Genomic DNA, 20723 nt, shown 5'->3' on the forward strand with positions numbered 1-20723 from the left:
AGAAGTATCCAAAATAACGTGTCACCATGTGCACTTTTGCTTCAGTGTTGCACAAAAAGCTTTCTTATTACCCAAACCACACTTTCAAACCTGTTCTGAAAATAACTCCCACCCTATCCCCCCATACCTGCTATCTTTGGAAGAAATGAAGGGGAAAACATTCTACCTTTCTGGTTTCTATCACTCAAATAGCATTCTGCAACTTTTAGTCTTATGCAGGTCCATTTAGCCATTAACATTTCCAGTAAATTAACTGATTATATAACTTAAATATAAAAGTTCACTTTCACACTGGAAAGTGTCTTTAGGTGCATGCAGCCCACAAGAGATAAAGAGTGTGGACAGAGGACGGGAGCAGGAGAGAAAGCCTCACTTGACCAATGGGAGCCGCCGGGGCTGAACATTCTTGGATTTTAAGGAATAAACACCAATACTACACATTCATTCAATAGATGGTCATTGGTCATTTGAAATGTGGCAGCCATTTTTCTAGGTACCAGAAATACTTCAGTGAACAAACAAATTCCCCGACCTCCTTAAAGTTATATTTTAATGGAGTAAGACAGGAAATGGAGGATACGATCAGGAAATTAGAAATTATCTTCCAAACAGAGAAGTACGATGGAAATATACATACTTGCATATACATTTGTGTACATTACATTGGGGCTGCAGCTGAGGAAGCTTCTGGTGTGGAAGGAGCACTTTTGAAGGCCATTTTCTGGTGAGTCCTCAGGTGGCGGTGGTAGGTGGATGACTGGCGGTAGCTTCTCCGGCAAAGGGAACACGCGTAGGGCTTCTCTCCCGTGTGGATTCTCTCATGAGCCTGGAGGTTGGTTTTGTGGCTGAAGGACTTTTCACACGTGCTGCACGTGAAAGGCTTCTCTCTTGCGTGAGTCATCTGGTGCACGCGTAGGTCTGATGCTTGGAAGAAGCCTTTGTTACACTCAGCACAAATAAATGTCCTCTCATTATTGTGTCTTCTCTGATGGGCTTTTAGCTGAGAGAAATACCTAAAGATCTTGGGACACTTTTCACATCTATATGGTTTGGGGGCTTCATGGGATCTTTCTTGGAGTCCCTCACATGTGGAGATTCCCTCATTCTGGTGGGTAGGAACAGGCTCAGGGGTGACCTTGACTGGCTGAGAGAGAAACCCTGGTCCCACCTCCATAAGGATATCTTGATAAGGGGGTCCTTTTGGGCACCCCTCCTGGGACCCGGAGATAGCTAGACCTGTTCTTCCAGAGCTGACTGGATTCTTCAAAGAAACACTGTCGTCTTCAGGCCTAGGACAGCCCTCTTCCTGGATAATGAGCAGGGAAGGGATTTCATTGCCTTGACTAGTAATACCGTCATTTACTTGGTCAATGTTGCCACCATTTTCTTTATCTTCGTCTCCTGTGAGGGGAAAAATGTGACTCAGTGAAGTTGTAGCCAGGAGGAAGTCCACATAGAACATTCCTCCGGTACCTTGGCCTGCCCCACTCACCTCGTCCCATTGTCAGGGAAGTATCCTGGGGAGTACAGGACGGTGTCCCCATGTTCTCTCCTGTTGGGGTTCCTGGTGACAACTGTTTGGCGAGATGAACAATGACTTCTCTTAAGGGCATATTCTCAGAAAAGAGGGCTTCCTGTCCCTGCATGTGGACGTGGACCTGTTACAAAAACAAAAACAAAAAAAACCAATGATCACTGTTATGTAATCTTCATTAGTATGTCTTCCCTAATGAAAAAGATGAATACTAAGGCTTTCTGTGGGAAGAGGCAGCTCTCGTCAAGGCATTTCTCCTCACCTTTGAGGTTTTTTCCCAACTGATAACTTCTCAGTGAGTTCTTACCACCTCATCAATAAAATGCAATTAAATAAATTAATATATTGGTTCCTATATGTCCCACAAGGAATGACTGTAACACTTTTTATTTTTGCTCACATAGGTTGGTAAAGATTCCCCTTGGTGAGGAAGAGTGTGATCTGACTAATAACTGGGTCTACAATAACTTCCTTCTCTACTTCCAGCTGTCGCCTACTACTTATTCCTTACTCTTTTTGGACCCTCACTCCAGGGGGAAGAACTTTGTACTCACTAAGCCAGGTGGCTTCATGCAACCATCACTCAGACCTTCCATGAATTTCTCCAGGTTTCTGCCACCTGATTCCCACTTCTCCTTCAATGTAGACCGATCACTGCAGTGTCGATTGATCATAAACTGTTCCAGGACCACTTGAAAAATAATTTCATCTTTGCTGTGTTTTTCTGGCTGCAGCCACAAGTAAAATGATTTATAGAGTCTTTGCAGTTCCTGCTTTGCAAATGAGTTGTTGCCATTTTGAAATAAGTTGTGCTGGGTGTCCTGGAGCTCAGAGATCTCCTCTGCCTTTTGGAGAGCAGGTCCTTGGCTGGGTTTAAAGTCTTTATTTCCTGATCCAAGGTTATCCATGGATGGGTCACACAGAAACGAGGTTCTGAAATCTAAATCCATTCTTAGTAATATTTATCAGAGACTCAACTTTCTGGATTCAGTTTGTGAAGTCCTGTGTTTCTGGAGATCTGTTTCAAGACAAAATTGGGACATCTATAATATTTGATACATTTTCTCATCTTATTTTGCTAGTTAGCTAGTTAGTTAACAGTCAAATGTTACATAGTGGTGGATGTTTAAAAACCGCAAGCTATAAATAGAAGAGATATATATTTAATCATATCACTGGCATAATTTTAACAAAAAAAGTATAAATTTCAGGCCCATATTACTTCATAGGTGAATTTTGAGACATTTAAGAAAGAAATAATGCTAGTCTTACCAAAATCATAGAAAAAGACACTTCTCTTTTAGTTAATGAAGTTAATTAACCTTGCTGATAATAAAACCTTACAAGTACATTAAAGAAAGAAACACTACCGGCCAATAATTCTCTTGAGCATAGATGCAAAAATCCTTAATATCTGCAAATCAAACTCAGTCATATATAAGGAAAATAATATATCACGAATTGGTGGATTTTAGCTTTTATATACAATTTGGGTTAAATCTCAAAAAGGAATGTAATTTATCACACGATTGAATTTACAGAATATGCTATCATCTTAGTAGTAGATACATTAAGCAAGTAATAAAAGTCAGCACTCAATCCTGAGAAAGATATTTAGTACACTAGGAGTAGAAGAGAACTTCCATTGTGTGATAAACCATTTACAACATAACTGCAGCAAAAATTATTCTTAAAAGTTTTGCCCTTGAGATTGAGAAATAGAAGCCCATTATTAACTCTTTGTAACATTTGACTGGTACCTAATGAGTGAAATAAGATCAGAAACAACATCAACTATTATAGATAGCCTGATTTTATTTGAAGAAAAATCCAAAATATTCTAGGAATATTAGACTGGGTGAATTTAGCAAGGTTCCCAATACAAGGCCGATATTCCAAAAATAAATTTCTATTAATAGACAGCAGATAAAATTAAAGTAAAAATTTTATCACTTCAATGACCAACATCAAACACCTATGAACATATGTAATGAAAGATATTTAAAACCTCTACACACATACTACAAAATAATATTGAGAAGGAAAAGCCATATTTATGGATTGGTTGAAGGACTCATTATAGAAAATGTCAGTTCTCTCCAAATTGATTTATATATTCAATACAATTTCAAGGAAAATCCAAAATATGTTGTGTGTGTGTGTGTGTATGTGAGTGAGAGTGAGAGTGAGAGTGAGTGAGAGAGAGAGAGAGAGAGAGAGAGAGAGAGAGAAATTGACAAAGCAATTCTAAAATACATGGACACCAACAGGCAAAAATTTAATATATCAGCAACTTATTTCTGAAGGATAAATTTGGAGGATTTACACAACCAAATAACATTTTATTATGAGACTATAATAGTTAAGGTGGTGGCATAGTGGCACAAAGATAGACAGATAAAAAGTAACAGAACAGGGGCGCCTGGGTGGCTCAGTTGGTTAAGCTTCCGACTTCGGCTCAGGTCATGATCTCACTGTTCGTGGGTTTGAGCCCCGCACTGGGTTCTGGGCTGACAGCTCAGAGCCTGGAGCCCGATTCAGATTCTGTGTCTCCCTCTCTCTCTGTCCCTCCCCTGCTCGCACTCTGTCTCTTTCAAGAAAATGAAAAAAATGCTAAAAAAAAAAATTTTTTTTTAAGTAACAGAATAGTGTCCAATACTGAGATGTATTCAATTACTTGATTTGTGAAAAATGACACTGACGTGATAATAATTACGTGAGGGCCATGATCTAGTATAAAGCATGTTCTTTCAATTATTGTTAGACAATAAGGTATTAGAAAAAGTAAAGAAGGTGAATAAAATGAGATAGGTTGAGGAGTGGGGGAGCCAAGATGGCAAAGTAGGAGGAGGATCTTATCAAATCATTCTGAATACCCAAGAGATTGACCTGAGGACTGCAAGAACAAACTGCACAACTAGAGGGAGAGAGGAGGCCACATCGGGAAGTAGGAAGTACAGAGATGTGGTTTCCCGGTCACGGAGAAAGAGGAGAAGAAAGAGTGGAGCGCACATGCACAAGGACAACACTTCCCCAAAGCTGTTTTGGCTGGGAATGTGGGAGGGGCTGATTTTTGTGTTTTTGCAACCAGCGGGGCTCGAAGGCTGGAGTTTTAGAGGTCTGTGGGCTTGGCTGGGATAGAGATCTGAGGACGCTGCCCTACTCCTGGAGAGAAGGCAGGCATCCTGGGGCCCATCCATGAGAGATGGCATTCCCAGAGATGCCTCTCTGGGGACAAAAGAGCTGACCGGCACCATTTCCCTCCCCTGCCCCTCAGCATAGGGGCAGAGACACCTGCTGAGGGTGACTAACCCGGACACTGGCTGTCTAGCCTGCTTTGCTCCAAATTCTACATAGCAGCACTCTGCTGTGCCTGTCCTCCATCAAGCCTCCCTCAGTCCCCACATGGCAAGACCCTCCCCTCGAAGACCAGCACAGGACCCCGCCATACCAGGTCGCTAAAGTCTGGAGTTTTAAAAGTCAGCAGGCTTGGCTGGGATAGAGCCCGAAGTGCACTGCGCAGCCCCAGGCAGGCAAGCAACCTTGAGACTGACGGTATGAAAACAGCAATCTGAAAAATGACTGGGATGCATGAAGGGAAATCATTCACCCTTCTGGGAGTGCTTCCTAAAAAGAGCAGCAAACGCGGAGACCCCTCTCCAGGGACAAAGGAACTGGCCCATTTCCCTCCCCTGCCCCTCAGCATAAGCCAACTTCAGTAACCCAGACAATGCTGACACTGGCTGCCTAACATACTTACATCACGTCCTGCCCCACTGTGCTCTGCCTGCATTGGCCTTCTCAGGCAAGTGGGCCTCAGGGCCAGCCAAGTGGGCCCCTTCCCCAGAAGACCAGCAGAAACCCCTGCCCACACCATGCTTCCCAACCAGAAAGTTCTGCAAGGCTTCAGTTCTAGTGGAAGTAGCATCAGGTCTCATTTAACAATCAGACCGGAACACACCTAGTTAAAACTCCCCCACACTCTGGCCAAGGCCCAAACACTGCCCACCGCAGGCAAGGAGAGCACCTGCAGAGGACTGGACTGAAGGACGGAGCAGCCAAAACACAGCAGCAGAGTGCACACACACACACCAGGGACACTCTTTGAAGCGTCAGCCCCTGGACACCAAACAGCCTCTTTATCATAAAGCTATTACTCTCAGGACCAGAAAACAAAACAGGCTTTTCTAACACACAGAGACAGAGACAGAGACAAAATGTCCAAGATGAAGTAATTCATCCCAAATGAAATAAGAAAAGTTCATGGCCAGACATCTAATTGAAACAGATATAAGTAATACGCCTGATGGAGAATTTAAAGCAGCAAACACAAGGATACTTGCTAGGCATGAGAAAAGAATGGAAGACTTCAGGGAAGCCCTTACCACAGTGATAAAAGTTAAAAACCAGAAATTAAAGGGGTGCCTGGGTGGCTCAGTCGGTTAAGCGTCTGACTTCAGCTCAGGTCACGATCTCGTGGTTTGTGCGCGGTTTGTGAGTTCAGGCCCCACATCCGGCTCTGTGCTGACAGCTCAGAGCCTGGAGCCTGCTTCAGATTCTGTGTCTCTCCATCTCTTGGCCGGTCCCCTGCTCATGCTCTGTGTCTGTCTCTCAATAATAAATAAACGTTTAAAAAAAAAAAAATGAAAAACAGTAACAGATTTGAAACAATCTAGATGTAATGACCACAAGAATGGAAGAACCAGAGGGAAAAGTAATATAGAAGATAGAATAATGAAAAATAATGAAACAGTACAAAAGGGAAAGAAGAACTACAGATCACTAGAATAGACTTAGGGAACTCAGTGATTCCATCAAACGTAATAACATTCATATCATAGGAGTCCCAAAGAAGAGAGAGGAAAGGAGGCAAGAGGTTTGTGTGAGGAAATAATAGCTTAAAAATTCCCTAATCTGGGAAAGGAAACAGACATCCAGATCCATGAGGCGCAGAGAACTTGCATCAAAATCAACAAAAGCAGGCCAACAGCAACACATGTTGTAATTAAATTTGCAAAATACGGCGATAAAGAAAAAAATCCTTAAAGCAGCAAGACAAAAGGAGTCTAACTCACAAGGGAAGACCTATAAGGCCACCTGCAGATCTCTCCATAGAAACTTGGCAAACCAGAAGGCAGTGGTAGTATATATTCAATGTACTGAATGGGAAAAATATGCAGCCAAGAATACTCCATTCAGCAAGGCTATCATTCAAAATAGAAGGAGAGATAAAGAGTTTCCCAGACAAATAAAAACTAAAGGAGTTCATGACCACTAAACCAGTCCTGAAAGAAATATATTTTTTTAATTTTTTTTTTAACGTTTATTTATTTTTGAGACAGAGAGAGACAGAGCATGAATGGGGGAGGGTCAGAGAGAGGGAGACACAGAATCTGAAACAGGCTCCGGGCTCTGAGCTGTCAGCACAGGGGCCCGATGCGGGGCTCGAACTCACGGACCGCGACATCATGACCTGAGCCGAAGTCGGCGCTCAACCGACTGAGCCACCCAGGCGCCCCAGTCCTGAAAGAAATATTAAAGGGGACTCCTTGAGTGGGAAAGATCAAAAGTGACAAAGACTAGAAAGGAACAGGGAAAATCTCCAGAAACTGAGAAAAAGTAATAAAATGGCACTAAATACATATCAACAATTATTCGGAATGTAAATAGACTAAATGCTCCAAATCAAATGACAAAAGGTATCAGAATGGATGAAAATATGAGACCCATTGATATGCTGCCTACAAGAGACTCGTTTTCAACCTAAAGATACCTGTACATTGAAAGTGAGGGGATGAAGAAACATTTATCATGCAAATGGACATCAAAAGAAACCTAGAGTAACAATATATCCTCAACATGAAAGCACCCAAATATATAAAACAACTAAAAACAAATATAAAGGAATGAAATGATAATAAAATAGTAAGGTACTTTAATATCCAATTTAGACCACTTAAGCTAAAAAATCAGCAAGGAAACAATGGCTTTGAATTACACATTGGACCAGATGTACTTAACAGATATACTCAGAACATTCCATCCTAAAGCAGTAGAATATACATTCTTTTTTTTTTTTTTTAAAGATTATTTGACCATGGGAGGGGCAGAGAGAGAGAGAGAGAGAGAGAGAGAGAGAGAGAGAGAATTCCAAGCAGGCTCTACACTGTCAGTGCGGGAGCCCGACACAGAGCTCAAACCCATGAACCATGAGATCATGACCCAAGCTAAAATCAAGAGTTGGATGCTTAACTGACTGAGCCACCCAGGTGCCCCTACACATTCTTTTCAAGTGCACATGGGACCTTCTCCAGAATAGGTCACATATTAGGTCACGAATCAGGCTTAACAAGTACAAAACAATTGAGATCATACCATGCATGTTTTCCCACCACAAAACTATGAAACTTTAAGTCAACCACAAGAAAAAGTGGAAAAACCACAAATATATGGAGGTTAAACAACATGCTACCAAACAATGAATGGATCAACCAGGAAATCAAAGAAGAAATTTAAAAATACATGGAAACAAATGAAAATGAAATACAATGGTCCAAAACCTTTGGGATGCATCAAAAGTGGTATTAAGAGGGAAGTATATAGCCATACACTCCTACCTCAAGAAGCAAGAAAAACCTCAAATAAACAACCTAACCTTACACCTAAGGGAATTAGAAAAAGAACAAATGAAGCCTAAAGCCAGCAGAAGGAAAATAATAAAGGTTAGATCAGAAATAAATGATATAGAAACTAAAAAAAAAAAAATTAGAACAGATCAATGAAGCTAGGAACTGATTTCTTTGAAAAAATTAATAAAATTGATAAACTCCTAGCCAGATTTATCAAAAAAAGAGGAAGGGCCCCAATAAATAAAATCACAAACGATAGGAGAAATACCAACCAACATCACAGAAATACAAGCAATTATAAGATAATATTGTGAAAAATTATATGCCTACAAATTGGACAACTTGGAAGAAATAGATAAATTCCTAGAAATGTACAAACTACCAAAACTGAAACAGGAAGAAATAGAAAACTTGAACAGACCAATAACACAAAGCAATTGAAACAGTAATCAAAAACCTCCCAACAAACAGAAGTCAGAGTCAGATGGCTTCCCAGGGGAATTCTACTGAACATTTAAAGAGTTAACACCCGGGGCGCCTGGGTGGCGCAGTCGGTTAAGCGTCCGACTTCAGCCAGGTCACGATCTCGCGGTCCGGTCCGTGAGTTCGAGCCCCGCGTCAGGCTCTGGGCTGATGGCTCGGAGCCTGGAGCCTGTTTCCGATTCTGTGTCTCCCTCTCTCTCTGCCCCTCCCCCGTTCATGCTCTGTCTCTCTCTGTCCCAAAAATAAATAAAAAATGTTAAAAAAATAAAATAAAATAAAGAGTTAACACCCATTCCTTTCAATCTATCCCCAAAAATAGAAATGGAAGGAAAAAATTCAAACTCTTCTATGAGGCAAGCATTACTGATTCTAAATCCAGACAAAAACTCCACTAAAACAGAGAACTATAGGCCAATATCCCTAATGAACACGGATGCAAAAATTTTCAAATAGCAAATTGAATCCAACAACACATTAAAAGAATCGTTCACCACGATCAGGTGGGATTTATTCCTGGGTTGCAAGGTGTTTTAATATTCACAAATCAACATGATACACCACATTAATAAAAGAAAGGATAAGAACCATAGAGATAACAGATCTGTACTCTGAAAACTATAAAACTCTGGTGAAAGAAATGGAAGAAGACACATAGAAATGGAAAAATATTCCATGCTCATGGATTGGAAGAACAAATATTGTGAAAATGTCTTTCCCACCCAAAGTAACCTACACATTTAATGCAATCCCTATCAAAATAACACCAACACTTTTCATAGAGCTAGAAAAACAATCCTAAAATTTTTATGGAACCACAAAAGACCCTGAATAGCCAAAGCAATCTTGAAAAAGAAAAGCAAAGTTGGAAGCATCACAATTCCAGACTTCAAGTTCCATTACAAAACTGTAGTAATCAAGACAGTACGGTACTGACACAAAAACAGATACATAGATCAACAGAACAGAAAGCCCAGAAATGAATTCACAACTAAATGGTTAATTAATCTTCAACAAAGCAGGAAAGAATATCTAGTGGATAAAAGACAGTCTCTTCAATAAACGGTGTTGGGAAAACTAGACAGCAACATGCCAAAGAATAAAACTGGACTACTTTCTTACATCACACACAAAAATAAATTCAAACTGGATGAAAGACCTAAATGTGAGACAGGAAACCATCAAAATCCTAGAGGGGAACACAGGCAGTAAAGTCTTTGACATCAGCTGTAGCAACTTCTTACTAGATATGTCTCCTGAGGCCAGGGAAACAGAAGCAAAAATAAACTATTGGGACTTCATCAAAATAAAAAGCTTCTGCACAGCATAGGAAACAATCAACAAAACTAAAAGGCAACCTACAGAATGGGTGAAGATATTTGTAAATAGACATATCTGACAGTATCCAAAATATATTTTAAAAAAACATGTACAAGTGACACCCAAAAAACCATATAATCCAGTTAAAAAATGGGCAGAAGACACAGACATTTTTCAAAGAAGACATAGAGGGCTAACAGACACATGAAAAGACGCTCAACATCATGACAAATCAAAACTACAATGACATATCACCTCATGCCTGTCAGAATGGCTAAAATTAACAGCACAGGCAAGGATGTGGAGAAAGGGGAACCCTCTTACTGTGGTTGGTGGCAGTACAAACTGGTGCAGCCACTCTGAAAAACAGTATGGAGGTTCCTCAAAAAAAGTTAAAATAGAACTACCTTCAATACAGCAATTGCACTACTAGGTATTTATCCAAAGGCCCAAAGGATACAAAAATTCAAAGGGTTACATGCACCCCGGTGTTTATAGCGGCACTATCTACAATAGCCAAAATATGAAAAGAGCCCAAATGTCCACTGACTGATGAATGGATAAAGAAGATGTGGTGTGTGTGTGCGCATATATATATATATATATATATATATATATATATATATATATAATGGAATGCTACTCAGCCATAAAGAACGAAACCTTGCCATTTGCAATGACGTGGATGGAGCTAGAGAGTTCCATGCTAAGTGAAATAAGTCCGTCAGGGAAAGCCAAATACCATATGATTTCACTCCTATGTGGAATTTCAGAAACAAAACAGATGAACACAGAGGTGGGGGGAGAGAGGCAAACCAGGAAACAGACTCTTAACTGTAGAGAACAAACTGATGGTTACCAGAGGGGAGGTGGGTGGGGGAGATGGGTTATATAGGTGATGGGTGTTAAGGAGGGCACTTGGGATGAGCACTGGGTGTTACAGGAGTCACTACATTCTACACCTGAAACTAACTAACTGTATGTTAAATAACTGGAATTTAAAATTTTGAAGAGGGGCACCTGGGTGGCTTAGTCGGTTGGGCCGCCGACTTTGGCTCAGGTCATGATCTCACGGTCTGTGAGTTCGAGCCCCACATAGGGCTCTGTGCTGATAGCTCGGAGCCTGGAGCCTATTTCGGAGTCCGTGTCTCCCTCTCTCTCTGCTCCTCCCCCACTCATGCTCTGTCTCTCTCCCTCTCAAAAATAAACAAACATAAAATTTAAAAAATTTTAAATAAAATTTTGAAGAAAAAAAAGAGATAGGCTGAAATCCATAGAAATGACTCCTCCCGTGCTGAAAATTCCTACATCATGCACAGACGGTCTGTCTGGCCACCCCTAGCTACACCATCGTGTCAGTCCAATGATACATCCCTTAGGAAACTTTCCCTTATTACATTTGCTGGGGTTTTTTTCTTTATAAAGTTACTGTTCCTTGTGAACATTTATCTCTGCTTCACTGCTTTTTACCAAAGCTATAAATTTATGTTTATCTGTGTTTCTGATCCCTGCCCTTTCCCAATGGAATGTGGAAGCCAGTACAGATGAAATTGAGTTTGCCATTACCTGACATTCATTTCTATTTGCAAACCACATTTTATGGGCAACTATAGGCACGATGCTTGGAAGATCGAGTCAAGAAGACGAGGAAAAAAGGTGCACTGTTGGTAGGAATGTAAAGTGGTGCAGCCACTGCAGACAACAGTATAGAGGTCCCTAAAAAAATTAAACAGAACTACTATATGATCCTGCAATTCCGCTTCCGGGTATTTACACCAAGAAAACGAAGACACTGACTCAAAAGGGATCTGCACTGCCATGTTTATTGCAGCACTGTTTACAACAGCCACGATGTGAAAGCAACCTACGTGTCAAAGGGGGGGTGGATAAACATGTGATACATACATTTATATTTTTATTTTACATTTACTTACAATATTTATATATAAATATACATAATCAGAATACTATTCAACCGTAACAAAGAATGAAATCTTGTGATTTGCGACAAAACGCATGGGACTTGGGGAATTATGCTAAATGACACATGTCAGACTGAGACAGAAAGACAAATACCATGCGAGCTCACTGTATGTGGCATTTTAAAACAAAAACCCAAGCTCATAAAGATCAGATGGGTAATTGCCAGAAGGAAGGGGTGAGGGGTGGCAAAATGGATGAAAGGGATCAAAAAGTACAAGCTGCCTCAGGGCGCCTGGGTGGCTCACTTGTCTGAGGTCATGATCTCACAGTCTGTGAGTTCCAGCCCCTCATCGGGCTCTGTGCTGACAGCTCAGAGCCTGGAGCCTGCTTCAGATTCTGTGTCTCCCTCTCTCTCTAAAATAAATAAACGTAAAAAAAAATTAAAAAAAAAAAGTACAAGCTGCCAGCTATAAATAAGTCATGGAGATATAACATACAGCACGGTGACTATAGTTAATAATATCATAGGGCACATTTTGAAGTTACTGAGAGAGTAAATCTTCAATTACACCCCATTAAAAAAAATAAATCTATTTTCCATGTAATTTGTTTATTTTTCTGTCCTTTTCAGTTTTATATATAGTAAGTAATTCAAAGATCTGTATCTTAAAAAAAATTCATACTGTGGCGCCTGGGTGGTTAGTTAAGCCTTCGACTCCTGATTTAGGCTCAAGTCATGATCTCATGGTCGTGAGATGGAACCACTCACTGGGTGTAGAGCCTGCTGAGAAGTCTCTCTTTCCCTCCCTCTCTCTCTGCCCCTCCCCGGCTCAGGGGGGGGCATGCACACATGCACTCTCTCAAAATAAACATTAAAAAAATTCTCTTAGAGTTGTCACTGGAGCTCAATGAGTCGATATATGGAGAACACGTGGACAGCCCCCAGCAAGAGGGAAGTACTCAGTAAGGTAAGCTAAACAGCTGACAGCTGCCCTTTACATTTTAGCCCCCACCCCCATGTGCCGCGGACCAACACTTTGACAAGATGCCATAAAAATGACTTACGAGAAACAAAATTAACAAGACAACAGCCATACAAAAAGACTTTCTCGAGGAAGAACTCTCTTTCAGTCAAACCAGGCTTTCATAGACTCACAATATCAAGCCCTTATTGAGCCAGAGCAACTGTCAAAATAGACCATGCCCAATGCCTGAAGAAGCCCTGTATTTTTGTACCTAGGAATTTTCCCCCAGTGATTATGCCCACATACACATGTACAGAACAAAAGCACACAACTGGAAATTTCCCTTTCATTCTGGAAACTCACCTCCTGAGGAAGACTGAACTTCAAACCGGGCGAGCCTGGGCTAAACGACGTGCTGAGGTGTGACTCGCACTCTGCACAGGGCTCATCTGACGGGCCTTCCGGAGGCTCCTCCCTCTTATAGGGTCTGGGGTCAGGGATGCATTTACAGATGTGATTGGATAAAACCCGTCCTGTTGATGGAATTTTCATCCGACCTAAGCTCCACCTCTCCAATACCTTATTACACAACACCCCTGGGGGCGGGGCAATTGGCCACCACCAAACACACTAATATTTCTGCAGTGAAATGTAACAATACTCGCAATTGAGTGGGCGTACAACGATGAGCATTCACAGGGCGCCCCGGTGGCTCAGTCCGTTAATCCGACTCAGCTCAGGCCACAGTCTTGATGCAGGGGCATGGGGCAAGCTGAGGGCAAATTTCAGGCTACCAGCAAACCCCACCCCCACCAGGTGGGACATGTATGATATTCCCTGGACACTCCCGGCTATGCCAAAACAGGTAAGGACAAAAAACAAACAAACAAACAAAATAAGAGTCTCCACCAGTTCACAAGAAAAAGGCAATCCCATCAATTGGCCTTAAAGTCCAGGAACTCCCTACTGTCTTAATGTTAATGCTTTGCTAGAGGGAAAAACAACCTTAGTTTGACAATAGCTAGGCCTCCAGTAAGTCTGTAGCCTGCGAAAGTCTCTTCGGAAACTCCCTTTGACTGTATCTTCCCGATTCCATAAAACGGTCACCCCCTCCACACTTGCTGCCCATGGGCCCTGTCCCCGTGATTTAATAAAATCACATTAAAAAAATTTGGTGGGGGGAGGGTGCGTGGGTGGCGCAGTCTGTTAAGTGGCCCACTTAGGCTCAGGTCATGATCTCAAGGTTTGTGAGTTCGAACCCCGCGTCGGGCTCTGTGCTGACAGCTCAGAGCCTGCAGCCTGTTTCAGATTCTGTGTCTCCCTCTCTCTGACCCTCCCCCGTTCATGCTCTGTCTCTGTCTCAAAAATAAATAAACGTTAAAAAAAAAATTTTTTTTTAGGGGCGCCTAGGTGGCTCAGTCAGTTGAGCATCCAACTTCAGCCCAGGTCACGATCCCACGGTTTGTGGGTTCAAGCCCCGCATCGGGCTCTGTGCTGACAGCTCAGAGCCTGGAGCCTGCTTCAGATTCTGTGTCTCTCCATCTCTCGGCTCCTCCCCTGTTCATACTCTGTGTCTCTCTGCCTCTCAATAATAAATAAATGTTAAAAAAATTAAAACAAAATATTTCTTGGGTGTCGGCCCCGGACCCCACAAACCCATCACCCCAAAACTTCATCAATCTCACAGTCCAGTCCATGAGTTTGATGGGCCCTGCTTCGGGCTCTCTGCTGTCATCGTGGAGCCTGCTTTGGATTCTGTTCCCCTCTCTCTCTGTCCCTCCCTCCTCTTGCACTCTCTCTCTCTCAAAAGTAAATAAACATTAAAAAAATTAACATTTAATCTCACATAAATTCTGGCCAAGTTTAGTCTTAAGTGAGTCTCTTACCAACTTGCTAATACTTTCTAATTTTTAAAAAAAAATTTTAATGTTTATTTTTGAGAGAGACAGAAAGAGACACAGAGAAAGAGAGGCAGAGGCAGAACCTGAAGCACGCTCCAAACTCTGAGCTATCAGCGCAGAGCTCAACGTGGGGCTCGAACTCAGGAGTCGTGAGGTCATGACCTGAGCCGAAGCCGGACACTTAACTGACGAGCCACCCAGGTGCCCCTACTACTTCCTAATTTTATGAGATTTGTGGATTGCAAGTAGGGCGGAGAACAAGGTTAATATTCTCCCTCCCTATGTCAATCCCAGGCTAGTGAATCAGAGGGTGCTCTGGGACCCCAGAAGTGGGGTTCCTAGTGGAGCAGAGAGACCACAGGACTAAAACAAAAATCACCTCAGTGGAAAGGGAGAGACAGGTGCTTATTTTCTGCTGAGAAAGTACACCATATTTGAGAGACTTCATGTCAGGACAGTGTGAAGGGGAAGTTACATTGGTGTGAGGCTCCTGGTTGGAAACTCTGGCTGGTGGGGTCTGTCCTGCACTGAGTAGGAAGAAAGGCGACAGAAGAGATTCTATGAAACTCAGCACTTCCTGACTCACATGGAACGAGACCATCTCGTAGATGAGGGAGAGTTTGGGTAGCAAAAGGGATTGTGTTCAACAAGGGACTGGGGCGGCAACGTAATCATTGCCATCTTCTCTCTGCTTTCAAGTTGTATCCAGAATCAAGCGACTTTTAACCCCTTCACAGCCAGGACCTTCAGCCCAGCCCCTACGCTTTTCTCTCGGATTATTGAGGTCAGCTCCCCACCGGCCTCTCCTCCAGCCCGTCTTCAGCCCATTCTCCAAACAGCCACCAGAGAGACCCTGTTATAACCAAGTCTGACTGGCTCCTCCTATCATTGTGGAACTTCCCAACCGCCTGCAGTGAAGGACTTGCCCCCCTCCTTCACCAGGGACTCCTGGTGGGACTCCTTCCCATCTGTCATGGACTCACTTTCACAAGATGCAATTAAATAACTTACTAGAAATATAAAATTAACAAGAAAGCCATTACCCACAATGGAAGGCCTTTGATGTCTTAAATGTAACACACGGTCAACTTGCTCTAACGGTGTCTAAATGATTGGTCACCATTTCTGCACCAGCCTTGCTGCAGACAGAAGAGAGTGGAGATGGGCTGTGTCCTCTGACCACATTCTGAGGAGTACTGACTTAGAGCAGAAGCCAGATTCCTAACGGTAGCCTGGAGACCCTGGTGACCTGGCCCCGCGCCCTGTCCGACTCAGCCCCTCCTCTGGCCCCCTTGCTCTGCTTGAGCCTCACCGGGCACACACGGGGTCCAGGATCCAGCAGCTCTGCTCCCATCGCTGGCCTCTATTAGCTCTTCCTTCTGCTGGGTGCACCGTCCCCACCCAGCCCTCCTGCATTCCTGCCAGGTCTTTGTTCACGGGCTGGACATGCTTTCTAAAACTTGCAGCTAAGCCCTGAAAGTCCCCTTTCCCCCATCCACTGATTTTTCTCCTTATCCCTTACCTCCGCTGGGCAAGCTCAACATTCTACCCATTTCTCTTATTTTTTGTTTATCACTCCCCTACCTCCACCATGGGATTTAGTCAAACAGAGGGTGGGGATTTTCATCTGTTATGTTGCCCACTGTATCTATCAGCAGTCTACACGGAACTGGCACTTGGGAGGTCTATTCAGTATGTGTCCAATTTAGACGCATATTCCAGCAAGAGAAGGTGAAAAGCCTCCCCCAAATGGTACGGCAGTAATAGGGAGGGGAGAATCAGACTGGACCAGAGGGAATTATGGAGTAGGTATTTCGAGAGAGCTGCAGGGAAGTGACACATGAGCGACTGGCTATGTCCCCAAATCACCACAGAGAAATGAGACGCTAGTGGACACTCAGATTCTAGAAACTAGAGAAGCCCTGTGAGAAAGCCCTGGGGGAAATCAAAGCCTATCTAGAAATCAAAGTCAAAGGACAGAAGTCAAAGGCTTCAGGGAAGGGAGGAATTGAGAAAATCACTTTAATTCAATTTAATTGCTCACCTAAATCACCTTGGGGCAGCAGCTACCTCTTTTACTGCCGGACTAGATGGTGATGTCGAGGGGGGTTTGAGGATGTCGGCAAGTCAAAGTGATCAGTGGCCCCTGGGCTATCATACTATCCCTACTCAGCTTGCCGACTTGGGCGACTATGACCGTGGGTTGGACACACCTCTGCCCAGTGCTGCTTCCCTGGGGCCACGTAAAGATGAAAACTGAGCAGCCGGGCCACCCAGTGTGGAGGGAGCTGGATTGTCTTCCCCGATCCCCTTGTCACTACACACTAGCCAGATCTAACAGAGCACACGCTGAACTGTATTCCTTCCTGTGTACGCACACAGGAGACAGGATTTCATATAACCAGGGTAAGTAACTAGAGACGGAGGAAGTGCACAATCCAAAAAAAGTCCATATTAAACAACACATCCTACTTGGAACAAAGGGAGGAAAAGAATAATGAAGACATTAAAATAAGCATATAAAAATAATTAAGGAGATAAGGAAAGGGAAAAGTCACCAGAAATAAGAAGATATGTTTTTTAAAAATGCAGAAAATGTTGGGGCGCCTGGGTGGCTCAGTTGGTTAAGCGGCCGACTTTGGCTCAGGTGACGATCTCGCGGTCCGTGAGTTCGAGCCCCGGGTCGGGCTCTGTGCTGACAGCTCAGAGCCTGGAGCCTGTTTCAGATTCTGTCTCTCCCTCTCTCTCTGCCCCTCCCCTGTTCATGCTCTGTCTCTCCCTCTCTCAAAAATAAATAAAACGTTAAAAAAAGTTTAAAAATGCAGAAAATGTTACTGAGAATAATATGATATGTCTAAAGACAATAAAAAAAGAGGGGCGCCTGGGTGGCTCAGTCGGTTGGGCGGCCGACTTCGGCTCAGGTCACAATCTCGCAGTCCGTGAGTTCGAGCCCCACGTCGGGCTCTGTGCTGACAGCTCAGAGCCTGGAGCCTGTTTCGGATTCTGTGTCTCCCTCTCTCTGACCCTCCCCCGTTCATGCTCTGTCTCTCTCTGTCTCAAAAACAAATAAACGTTAAAAAAAATAATAAAAAAAAAGAGAAGGAAAATATTTTTTAAAAATTTTATTTTTAATTTAGTTGTGGGGGGGAGGGGCAGAGAGAGGGAGAGAGAGAGAGTCCCAAACAGAGATGCCGGGCTAGATCTCTCATGAACCATGAGATCATGACCTTAGCCCAAATCAAGACTCGGGAGCTTAACCTACTGAGCCACCTAGGTACGCCTTAATTATTTTTTTTAAGTAGGCTTCACACCCAGTGTGGAGCCCAATGAGGGGCTTGAACTCACAACTCTGAGATCAAGACCTGAGCTGAGATCAAGAGTCAGATGTTTAACTGACTCAGGCGCCCCTATTTTTAAGGTTAGTAGCAAGATAGATGATCAGATTGAGGAGAACACCTAAAAATCAAAGGAAACAAAAAAGAAACAGCACAAAACAGCCAAAAATATAACCTGTCATAGGAAGACATATTTTTAAATCTTTATATCCCTAGAAGTAGCACCACAACTGTAACTGGTGCTCAATAATGATTGTGTAATAAGAAAGAAGATAGAAACAGAGGGAGCACCACATGGTCAAAAGGAGTCCCAAAAGGAAGGCAGGCAAATTGGGATGACCTGGGAAGGGGGTGCATCCGTGAAGGGAGCAGCCAGCCTGTGACAGGAAAGGCTATGATGTTCTCAGGTGTTCAAGCCCTCAAGTGTGTGGTAGGAGGTGAAGAAGTTCAGGGACCAGGCAGGAAGACCCAATGGTGGTGAGACGGGGATGAGGTGGGTGAGGACAAGGCAGGCAGAGTGTCTGGTATCTGGCTGGGAAAATGTTTGCATGTCTGAAATCTGAAATGCCTAAATTTCAGGCTCTAGGTTCTTCCTCTCTCTCTGCCCCTCCCCTGCTTGTGCTCTCCCTCCCCCACCCCCTAAAATAAATAAATAAATAAACTAAAAAAAAAAAAAAGAACTCGGCTTATTTGTTCACTGTGGAATCTCCAGGGCCGGAATATAGTAATCATTCAATAACTACCTGTTCAATAAATGATTAAGCAAATAGAAAAGATATTTTTTAAAGGCAGAAGATAATTTGTGTAAGATTTTCTTGAACAGGAGGAGTTTGAATTTAGTTCTAAGGGTAAAGGGCATTCAATTTGTAATATGGGGTCAAGCTTACAAAGAACGTTAATTCTGCTGAAGACCTGTTGAGCAATAAATTGGTGTAACCATAAATTAGGGAACGAGAATATTCACTATAAAGGACCTAGACCTCCTCGGAGTGGGTAGTGGAAGAGGAGACAAGCAACGGCCACTCTCCAGTACAATTTTCGCTATGATGAGAAGTAGGGGAAGTACAGTGTCAGCTGGAGGAAGTTAGATACCCATGTAATGTTTTGTGTTGGTGATGCAACCGTTTTAACATTGTCAGGAATAACCTGCAAGGAGGAAAAATGGTTAACGGTATAGAGAGAAGGTAATTAGCTGTAGGTATAAAGTCCTTGAGAAGCCAAGATCTTGATCACAGAAAGATCTGTTTTCTGCTGTAACAAAAGGAAAGACAGAGAATGTGGGTAGAGGTAAGTTGTCAATTGGTGGTAGAAACACATGGGAAAATCCTATCTTTCTGCTTTTAAATCCTCAAAGAATTATGAGATCTTGATATCACTACAGCATAAGGGATGTCTGGAATATAAAGGGAGTGGTGAGAGTAGACCTGAGAGGACTTTCTTAGAATATTTGATATCAAACATTTCAGGGAGAACTTTCAGGGGTGCAGCACTTACGATACCACTTGATATCTAGCTCCATAAATTTATATCAAAACCAGGCAGTCTGGTGCCTGTTTATTTACAGCATCATTACAGCATGGCAGTAGAAGAAGCAGAGAGTTTATGTCCAACAGGATTGAGATATGATTAACCAAAACTTTTTTATGTGGGAGACAAAGGTTCTAGAGTCTCTTTCCAAGGGAATCATTACGGTGATGCAACACGAAATCTCAGCTCTGTGGAGAAGGAATGGTGTCACTACGATGGGATCATCACAGAGTCAATGGAACCAAGATCCATATGTGACAAAATAACTGAGAAGGGAGTAAGGAGAGCATTTGGCCAAGGGGTAAAAAGGTAGGAATCTGGTACAATACATATGGTTTTTCATTCTCTGGAAATGAAATAATATTCAAGGTGTCATATGAACTACACAACATTTCCATAAAACTACTGTTGTAGCAAGGAAAATTTAAAATTGTTATAACATCCTTAAAGTAAGAGGAGGATAATAGTTGGATAAATAGAGAGAAATAATGTTTACTATGATAAAAACTGGGAAAAAAAAATAAGACCATTCACGTTTGCAGTTAAGTGATCTGAGCAAAGACAAAAATATTTTAAATTTAGGTAATAAAAGTTAATCATTATGGAATAAGAATGAGTTCTCTTAGAGGACCATAAGCTATTAAATTTTAATAATTAAAGGTAAAACTGGGGTGCCTGGGTGGCTCAGTTGGTTAAGCATCCAACTTCAGCTCAGGTCGTGATCTCATGGTTTGTGAATTCGAGCCCCACATCAGGCTCTGTTCTGACAGCTCAGAGCCTGGAGCCTGCTTCAGATTCTCTGTCTCCTGCTTTCTCTGCCCCTCTCCTGTTCCTGCTCTGTCTCTGTCTCTCGCTCAAAATGAATAAACATTTTTTAAAAGTTAAAAAAATAATTAAAGGTAAAATTAAGTATTGAGAAGTGTAAATTTTATTAAGTTAGATAGTGCATCTTAACTGAACATTTACCAAATTATTTATAATAGGCAGAAGCTGATCATTATACCCATCTGGCTTGGCTTTGTAATGAGCTTTATTTACACTTAGGAAAAAAGTTCACTGTCCTTCCAAATCTTGGGAGAATTGAGGTCATGGAAAGAGGATTCCCTTAC

The 20723-nt window shown here is 42.5% G+C and overlaps 1 protein-coding gene across 3 annotated transcripts in view; it reads right to left on the minus strand.

Annotated features, from left to right (window-relative positions):
* Positions 1–523: 523 nt before the first annotated feature.
* The window catches only part of LOC102953330 (zinc finger and SCAN domain-containing protein 4-like), a 42655-nt gene continuing 22455 nt past the window's right edge, over positions 524–20723 (minus strand). For all 3 annotated transcript variants that reach the window (XM_042969518.1, XM_042969516.1, XM_042969517.1), the window contains exons 3-5: positions 2089–2552; positions 1493–1658; positions 524–1401 (exon numbers count right to left, since the gene is read on the minus strand). In XM_042969518.1, coding sequence (XP_042825452.1) covers positions 659–1401; positions 1493–1658; positions 2089–2484 — 1305 coding nt within the window. In that variant the 5' untranslated portion in view covers positions 2485–2552 and the 3' untranslated portion in view covers positions 524–658. The remainder of the gene's footprint in view (positions 1402–1492; positions 1659–2088; positions 2553–20723) is intronic.

This window comes from Panthera tigris, chromosome E2, assembly GCF_018350195.1.
Source record: "Panthera tigris isolate Pti1 chromosome E2, P.tigris_Pti1_mat1.1, whole genome shotgun sequence".
Taxonomy (NCBI): domain Eukaryota; kingdom Metazoa; phylum Chordata; class Mammalia; order Carnivora; family Felidae; genus Panthera; species Panthera tigris.